The following is a 9833-nucleotide window of genomic DNA, read 5'->3' on the forward strand; positions in this document are numbered from 1 at the left end:
TGCAACTGCAAGCGCCGCACCCGACCGCAACTGCATGTCCCCCAACATGGTTGCAATTGGACCTTTGTTTTGTCGGAGGGGGCGGGCCAGTTGCATGTCCGACACTATGTATGCAACTGCAAGTGTTGCACCCGACCGCAACTGCATGTCTTGTAACCCAACCGCAAACTGGACTTTTTGTTCTGTCGGAGGGGGCAACCTAGTTGCAAGCCCGACAACAGCCCCGCAACTGCAAGCGCCGTAGACAATCGCAACTGCATGTCCCCCAATCACTACTAGAAATCCCCATATTTCCGACGGTGAAATCTAATAGCCGACGGACTGTCGGGTATTACAGTAATAGCCGATGGTAGTTATAATGGCCGACGGTTACTGTCGACTCACGAGTATTACCACTAATACCCGACGGTATACTAGAATGTCCGACGGTGAAAATTCACCCCTCGGATATCCAACTTAATGCCTGACGGTTCATCGTAAAGCCCGACGGTTTTTCCTACACCCACGGGGATTACATGTAATGCCCGACGGGTTTCCCTACACCCACGGGGATTACACGTAATGCCCGACGGTTAATTGTAATGCCCGGCGGTTTTTGGTACACCCTCGGGGATTACATGTAATGCCCGACGGTTTTTGCCACACTCACGGGGATTACATGTAATGCCCGACGGTGAAATTTAATAGCCGAAGGTGAAAACAAAACTCTCACCTATGAGAGGACATGGCCGGCGGTAGATATGTGCCTCTTGGTTATTTGAGAAAATACCCGATGGTGTATAGTGATAACCTGCATTTGACTTTCCCTCTCGACGATATGTTTCAATGGACAACATATGTAGAATGACCGATGTTATATTCCAGATAATTCAGTATAAGAAGATTCCAAGAACTAACATCTAGCATTGCTATTGTAAGCGAGTGCATTATGTTCTTTTTCACAATTAATATATAGGATGCTTAAAAAAATTGGTACATGATAATACAAATATGATGTTTAAAAAAATTGCACTTACTAATTAAAGTCCTAGTTTGATAATTTCTTGGTCATGTACTTCTGTAACTTTTGCCTTGCACGTATCTTTAGATTTTCTAATAAATGCAACTTTGTCTAGAAGAACCCCGACCTTCATGTATATTATTAATTAAATGCAAATGTGTCGTGAAGTATTAATTACATCTTGAATTATAACGAGGATGAGTGTTGTATTTTAAAATTAAGGAAGTGGAATGCTATGCATACGATACTATACGTACACATGATCCTTTTCGTCCGAAGCAGTGCGACCATTCTTTTTCCTCCCAACCAAGAAAGTAAAAGGGAGGTATCACCTTTTCTACAAAGAGTCTGCCACATGGAGCAACAGGGGCCTTACCGTTTCAAAGTGCTGCCGTCCCTTGCATCGGTGAGGCTATGTTTGTACAATATGAACCCGTTCATATTTTTCATCACCATTTTAGGTCCTTAGTAAACACGTATGGCTGGTCATGAAGTACTAGTACTATCATGACTTACAAGCCCGAGTTCCGTATTTCAAAACTAAAAAAAGAGTCATTATATATATATACACACATATGATTCTCTACGTACAATCCTTATGAGATACCACAAACACAACAAATCAACCATTAAGCAGTGGTCATTCTTTCTTCCTCGTGAAGAAAAAGGGCTATCTCGCTAGCGTCTCTCCCAAAGAGAGTTCGACGGCGGCTCCCCTCCGCCGACGACCTCGATCGTTGGTGCTAGGGGGGTCGCCGGATCTCTCTCTCTCTCTCTCCGTGTGTGTGTGGAATAGTTTTAGGCTAAAGTAGCTTTGTTTTTAGGTTGCTCATCGTCTTGGCTTCGGCGGCGCAATGACGGCGCTGAATAAAGATTCTTCAGATCCTTCTCCGACAAGTCAATCGGCCCTATGGTTGGGGTGGTTTTGAAAACCAGCCTGTTCAAGCAAGGATGGTGTGGCGGCGGCATCCTCGTGGTGGACATGTGTCCTCGGGCCGGCGTCTGCCCCAACATCGGCACGAAGCTAGGGAGGTACGTAGTCCAGGAGCGGATGTAGATTGTGGACTGCATCGACGACATTTGGAAGACGGAACATGTGCTGGGTTCGTGGTTGATGGATGGAAAGTGTAGTTTCCTCCTTCGGCGTCTTAGTCGTGGTGGAGTGCCAGATCTTGAGTTCGATAGCATGTCCTGGGGTGTTGCCCAGATCTGATTCATTCAACGACAATGACTTCAGTTTTGGTGAGCCACCTTGGAGGTCCACAAAGCTGCATATCAACAATGGAGCCGCGTCGAGCTTGGGTGAGAAGGTGATCCATCGTTCTTCTCTTCGGTGGCTGCTGTGGTCGTGCTGGGGGCATGTGACGGAGCGTTGGTGTCTAGCTCAGAGATGTTTTGCTATCTTTTCAGGTTTGTCATGTCGATCCTTACGTAGCTTGTAATTTGATCTTTATGATATGAATGAGACACGTATTACCATGCAAAAAAAAAACCGATGCGCGGTGGAACCAAATACAACACACCAATGGATCATCCAAGGTACTGTGGCCATTTTTCGCAAAAAAACGTATTATGATCATACCAAGAATCGTGTATGTGTCATGTCAAAAAAAAAAGGAATCATGTATGTGCCAGACGAACTGTGAGAAATCTAAGAATAAAAATAGGATTTAAAAAAACAAATGGCCCAAAAAATAAAAGTTATTGTACTCCTATATAATTTCATACGTAATAATAATTAATCAATAACGCGTGTGCAAAAATTAAGTGCACCGCACGGTTCGAACCCAAGACTAAACAGGCTTGCCTAGCGTGCTATACCAGGTGGACATCAGACAGGTTGTGACATATGCCTCCTCAGATATTATCTATACTAGACCTTCTCAAAGCGCAGTTGACCAGCCCCGCCGCTTATTATCCCCTCAGTCCTGCGGCTCACATTCACCTCTCTCTCAACGCCGGTCGCCGCCTAGATGTGTCACCTGACTTGCCACCGTCCTCCACTCTCGTCTCAGATTTGACCCCAAAGTCAAGCGGTAGGCAGCAGCAGCAGGTTCCCGTGTCGCCATGAGCTGGATGGGGAAGCGGGGGTTGGGTGGGGAGAGCCCGCACTGGCGGAGAAGACGGACGAGGACTGGCGGCCTCGGAGCTACTGGCGGCCCCGGAGGTACCTCGCCGCCGCGTCCAGTTCGACCCTGCCTCCTGCAAGCATGGCGACTTCTTCGACACCGTCTGAGCGGGCCACGACCTAACCACGCCCAATCTCTTCAGGTCAGTACAGTACAGTAGGCAATTTGGGATTTTTTTTTTTTGAAACTGAAATTGAGAAAATTTTGACACAAATAAATGTGGAGACTGAGTTGTTTGGTCAATTAGTTAATCAGCACGTACACCAGAGACAATTTGTTGCAACATTGACACGATTATGTGATCTAGAGATAATAACATATGTACCGTCTACCGTGGTTTTCGTGGGATAATATAATTGAGTCCGTTCAATCCGTTGAGGCCTCGTGGTTATCTATTTTTTTCACGTTTCTCGCGTAGTGGTTAGTGCCCACCTCGCAGCCGTGGACTCCTGTTACGGAATTCTTTGGCGATCTGGCACTGATTTCTTGGCGCGGCCACCAAAAACTTCTCGCGCGCCGACGCACCACGCACCAAATCAGGTCCTAAACTAACCGCCATAGTCTCCTGGTCCTCTTTGAAAACAAACACATCCTCGTTCTCCAAACCAATCTAGCTCGAGGGGTGCCCGGCGTCCCTCTGCTTCCACTCCGACAGGTGGTCAGGAGTTCCTCTGCTTCCTCTGCGATGGCCGATCAATCGGCACGCAGCGATCACAGTGGGGCGCCACGGTGTCATTCTCTTCTCCCTCCCCATTCCCCTCTCTGCTCGTCTCTGGCACACCCCCTTGAGTAATTTTCTTCTTTTCTATCTTACGTGATTGTGCTGATTGTCCATTATTTGTACATTGCAATTTCTTTTCTGCACGATCCATCAGTATTGGTTTGTTGGCGGTTCATAATTTTAGTTTGGCAAGTTTTCTTGTTGTACGAGTTGATCTTGTTTTCTTTCTTTTCTTTCTAAACCATGTTAGCCGGGAACTAATTATGTAAGAAACGGAGAGAATATTTGTAGAACCTTAAATCTAGGATTCAACTGGTATGCTCACAAAAAGGTTATGTTTTATGTGTTTACTACAGTAGCAACTTATGTCCAACTAGTATGTGCTTCTGATGGCCATGAATAACCTGAACAGTTCCCTCAGTTTCTTGTTCAGAAAGTTGAAATAGGTATTAATAAACTTGCACATTAGTTAGCTTGTTTGGATAGAGCTCCTAATGACCATCTTGTTAGTTATGGCCAATGTAGGCCAAATATAGAGTTGTTTGATTGATGTTCTCATCGTTACTATATAATTAATATATATCACACTTTACGTTCATGATTAAATCCAATGCTTATACTATACCTCCTACTTCCATTCTACATTTTTGTAGCAATGTAGATGTCGACCGTAGTTGGATGTACAAAGAGAGACGAGGGAAGTTGATCAGTGATGCTTGGCAACATGGAGTAGATAATTTTCTAGATCATGCATTCTCATTGCCCGATGCTGCTGCAGACGGGAAATCCCGTTGTCCTTGCAGCAAGTGCTTTTGCGGTCATAAGTGCACAAGGGATGTCATGACCACACACTTGTGCAGCAATGGGTTCATGTTAGGATATGAGAGATGGACTAGCCACGGGGAGTCTGATGCACCTGAAAATGTAGAGCATGATAACGTGGGGGATGGAGATAGAATGAATGACATGCTAGTTGATGCAATTGTTGCTGAAGGAGTTTCTAAAGGTGATGAGCCAACAAAAGCTGCTAAAAAATTCTATGAAATGTTGATGGAAGACGACAAACCTTTGCATGAGAAGACCACACAATCACGTCTATCCATTGTAGGAACGCTAATGACTATTAAAACACAACATAATCTGTCAGAAGCTTGTTACAATGAGATGACGACTCTTATACATGACATTGTTGGGGATGATGCTGCAAAAGATCTCCCAGCAAACTTCCATAGGTCCAAGAAGCTTGTGCATAGTCTAGCAATGCCTTACGTCAAAATTCATGCATGCCCCAATAATTGTATGATTTATTATAAGGAGAATGAAAATAAAGAAAAATGCACTATCTGCAAAGAACCTAGATATGAGGAAACAACCGCAGGAAATAAATCTACGAAGATACCAAGAAAAGTTCTGCGCTATCTCCCAATTACTCCTAGGCTACAACGGTTGTACATGTCACAAAGCACTGCCAAGCACATGGACTATCACGCAAGGCCTCATAACAGTGATGAAGTAATGGTTCACCCTTCTCATGGTGAAGCTTGGAAGGAATTTAATAAGGAATTTCAAAAATTTGCTGAGGAAGTAAGGAATATAAGGCTATGTCTAGCAACTAACGGATTCACACCTTTTGGTATTACAGCAGCCTCCTACTCATGTTGGCCAGTATTTGTTGTGCCTTATAATCTTCCACCACAAATGTGCATGAAGCAGAGTAACCTGATCCTTGCACTAGTTATTCCCGGTCCAGATCATCCAGGAAAGAACCTAAATGTTTTTATGCAGCCTCTAGTTGACGAACTTGATGATTTGTGGAGAAATGGTGTAGAAACTATGATAGTTATCGAAAGCAAAATTTCACCTTAAAGGCAGCTTTGCTTTGGACTATTCATGACTTTCCAGCTTATGGATTAGTAGCATGCTGGAGCACTCATGGAAAGCTTGCTTGCCCTATATGTGGATCTGACGTAAAGACATTCTCATTGAAGAATGGGAGAAAACCATGCTGGTTTGACTGCCATAGGAGATTCCTTCCCACTGACCATGCATTTCGTAGGAGTGTGAAATGTTTTCGCAAGAAAAAAACAGTTTTAGATCCTCCACCAAAGCCCTTGTCCGGAGAACAGGTGTATGAAGAACTCCAAAGTCTTGTCCATGATGAAACTGGCAAGAGTAAATTTGAGGGGTTTGGGAAGGAGCACAATTGGATAGCTATAAGTGGTTTGTGGCAGCTAGAGTATTTTCGGAAGTTGCTGCTTCGCCATAACATTGATGTAATGCACAATGAGAAAAATGTATCTGAGGCTTTACTAAACACATGCCTTGATATTCCTGAGAAAACTAAGGATAGCAACAAAGCACGCCTTGATGTTGCTTTGTATTGTGATCGACCAAAGCTACACCTGAACAAGAATTCAAGGAGTGTGTGGAAGAAACCTAGAGCGAAATATTGTGTCAGCAAGGAAGATAGAATGACCATCCTTAAGTGGTTTAAAGAAGTGGAGTTTTCTGATAGGTTTGCTGCTAATTTGAGTAAAACTGTCAACTTGAGTAAAAACAAATTCATTGGGCTGAAAAGCCATGACCACCACATCATCATGGAGGGTTGTTTACACTATTCAGCCAAGTACCAGCTTGAGTAACTTTGATGACTGCGCAAATGACCCATCTACTACAGATGAATATTTCCAGGAAGGTGGTCAGCTGGGTAGTTTTTCTGTAGATGGTGGCAAATTTGTTGATGAATCTACTGAGCCAAGAAAGGAGTCAGATGATGTGGAGCTTGATCCCTCTGAAATTTATGTAATAGAAAATCAAGGCAATAATTATGAGGGAGAAGAATCTTCAGAAGATGAATTGGACGAGAGTACTGATGAGGAAGAAGAAGATTTACCTGAAGAGGAAGGACAAGAAGAGACATATGAGACCGAAGATGAGGATGATGCAATAGAGCATGACTCTGAATATGACGATGATGATTACTGAACATTTATAGCTTTTGCACTTGTCATTTTCTGTCTTGGTACCAATAAATATTATATAGTGGCACAACTAGTGAATAATATAGTATGTTTACTATTGGTAGTAATACATATTACATAGTGATTTAGTGACACAACTATTGAATAATATATTATGTTTGATAGTATTTCTAGTTTAGTTGTTACATAATGTTTTCTGTTGTTCTCTTCTTCTACTATCATGCCTTTGGTAATCATCTACTAATTATTTTTTTATGTGGCTAATAAGAATGCATTTGTCACTATGTAAATAGGATGACCCGCTTGCATCATAGGCGTGTCTCAATGGCTAGGTCGAACAGGTCTTCTTCTAGTGCCTCCGTAGGAAACAATGGATCAACTCAGTCAACTGTACAGGCTAAAAAGCCTAGAACACCAAGAACTAGGACTTCAGCCGGTCTCAGACTAGAGGAAATTGACCGACCGCTTATAGTTCCCATTGGCATGTAAGTATTAAATATTCCAATTGCTTTACTTGTTGGAGCAATGTTCATGTGCTAACTACATTTGATCTTTATTTATAACAGGGCATGGGAAAGGCACCCATACAGCGCTCGTGATCCATCAACGGTGTTAGGTGCCTTAGTGCGCCAGATGTATCCACCGCCAATTGGTCCAAAAAATGATCAGAAACCGGTATTGTGTTGGGAGGACTACAAGTGGTCCCCTGGTCCAGAAGTAAGAACAACAGCTTCCAAAATAGTGGAAGAATTTTGGGTAAGTATATGCGCACAATGCTTTGAGAATTTTGAATCAGTTTTTCTAGTACTTAGAATTCTAAAACAGAGGTGAACATATTATATTTAGACATAAGAAGTCTAAAACTGGTGGATAGGTGGTAGTTAAAATTCTTTATTTTGGTCACAACCATGACAAAACTACTTGGTTTATCTATGAAGTGTTGGAAGCTTTGATGATTATGCATATGCTCACTTCCACAAATGCACTAGTAACTAACAAAAAATGTTTTGGGATGGTTTTTGGCAGTGGCGTTTCAAGTGTGACCCATCGGAGCAAGAGAAGGCAGATGGTGTTTTGGAGGAGAACTTAACTAGGAAAGTGAAGCAGATGCTACATGAGGAAAAGGCGGCAGCCATCAAAAGATTAAAGAAGAAGGGACAATTGCCTACAGAACTAACAGAAGAGGATGAGGATGGTAACCGCTGGCCAACTAAGGAAGCTTTAATTTCTGCAAAGAGAGTTGACTTTGGTACAGACGTTGGTTGGCGTCTACTATGTGAGCACTGGAGTAGTACTGAATTTAGAGGGTTATCTTTAACCAACAAAAGGAATAGACTTGCTAATGGGGACACGGTCTTCCATTGCAGTGGTGCTAGAAATGTTGTCGCCACATGTCAATTTCTGGTACTATTTTCGTCAAACATCTTTGTGCTTACTGTTTAATAAGGAAGTTTCATTTACATTGGATGATGTGTCACACTCTTGAAATGCAGAAACTCAAAACCGGGAAAGACCCTGGAATTTCTGGTGCTTGGCTTCACACGCACAAATTGCATCGAGGGACTGATGAAGAGCAGATATGCAGTCAAAGAACTGCTGATCATTGGGTCAGTAAAATATTGCAACTTAGTTCATTATAATCATCATGAGAACTATGTGCATAACACTGCAGTTTACCATTAATTTTTAATTTGAAAAGGAGGATTTTGATAAGGCAATGAAAAATGCCCATGGAGAAAATTGGGAAGAGGAGCACCCGGATTTAGATGGACAAATCATCTACGAAGCAGCAGGCAGAATGCCACATGGCAGGCTGGGAATTGCTAATGAGTTGTTTAGCAAAGCAGAGAAGGCGAAGTTTAAGTCTAAAAGGGCGATGGCCTCACAGCCGGTGCAATCTGCTAAGGAGGAGCGTCTAGAAAGAGAAAACAAATATTTGAAGCAGGAGATCAAGCGTCTTCGAGGCATTGAGCTTGTTGTTCAGGTAATATTATCTTCTCTTGTAAATTAGAGTCTGAGTGGATAGGTATGTGCTGACATGCTGATGTTTGTAGTCTTTGGCTGAGAAAGGGGGAGTCGACTTTGATGGCATAATGCAATCAGCAACAGATGACTTGGTAAGTTATACCCATCTGAATTGTAGGCTTTCAGCAATTGAACCCATTAAGTAATGTTTCTTTTGTGTATGATACATAGTCTCCATCATATTCTGAAGGCGGATTTCAAAGGGGACGAGGTGATGTGCCTCAACACCAAACCGAAAAGGTTAGTTCATTGTCGTCGTGCTCGCAAGTCTGGGGATTACCTCTCCTTGTTCCACCATTTATGTGTTTGTCTTTGCATATGTATTAGCACATCAAGAGAGAATTTGTGTGTGCAAGTGTGACGCCCGGGTAATTAAGCTACAGTGATCCTCTGCTAGTGATGCCACGTCACCTCGATTATAGTTGCTAATCTCGCGTTAGTTCGAAACCGATTCGCGTTCAAATTCAAAATCAAGCAAACAATAAAAGATTTCAAATATTGAAACTAAAATTGTTCGGAGTGAGCCAAATAATGCATAAGTAAGTATGGTGGAGAAACCACACTTTTATAAAAGTGTAAAATAATCTAAAATGTTTTAAACAGTAGCAAAGACAATTAGTTGAATGCCTTTTACAATAGATAAAATATTAAACTAATTTATTTTGTTGCCCAAACTTATGTGGTAGTAGCTAATTACTAACACTAAATTAGGGACTACTTTTATAGTTATAAAACTAAAATAAAAGAGGAACCAAAATAAAACAGAAAATAGAAAAGGAATAATAAACAAAAATAGAACAAAAGAAATAAAAACAGAAAAGCCCCCCCCCCCCGCTGGGCCTCGTGGCCCAGCTGGCCACCAGGCCGCCCCACGTCCCAACCGGCCAGGCCGGCCCACCCCGGTCCCCCCCCATAACCCCCTGGGCGACCGAAACCCTAGCCCGATCCCCACACTTCCCCTGATCCCCCTCCCTCCT

General features: G+C 42.7%; 1 protein-coding gene and 1 long non-coding RNA gene across 2 annotated transcripts in view; both read left to right on the top strand.

The window, feature by feature from the left end:
- Positions 1-2879: 2879 nt before the first annotated feature.
- On the top strand, positions 2880-7548 carry LOC119362425. Its single transcript, XR_005173389.1, has 3 exons — positions 2880-3271; positions 7125-7316; positions 7398-7548. It is a non-coding gene; the product is annotated as an uncharacterized LOC119362425 (long non-coding RNA).
- Positions 7549-7565: 17 nt separating this feature from the next.
- The window catches only part of LOC119362420, a 19965-nt gene continuing 17697 nt past the window's right edge, over positions 7566-9833 (top strand). The window contains exons 1-6 of the mRNA XM_037627637.1: positions 7566-7587; positions 7858-8235; positions 8325-8438; positions 8531-8815; positions 8886-8948; positions 9028-9096. Of these exons, the coding sequence (XP_037483534.1) occupies positions 7939-8235; positions 8325-8438; positions 8531-8815; positions 8886-8948; positions 9028-9096 (828 nt within the window). The 5' untranslated portion in view covers positions 7566-7587; positions 7858-7938. The remainder of the gene's footprint in view (positions 7588-7857; positions 8236-8324; positions 8439-8530; positions 8816-8885; positions 8949-9027; positions 9097-9833) is intronic.

The sequence above is a fragment of the Triticum dicoccoides genome, chromosome 2B (assembly GCF_002162155.2).
Source record: "Triticum dicoccoides isolate Atlit2015 ecotype Zavitan chromosome 2B, WEW_v2.0, whole genome shotgun sequence".
NCBI lineage: Eukaryota > Viridiplantae > Streptophyta > Magnoliopsida > Poales > Poaceae > Triticum > Triticum dicoccoides.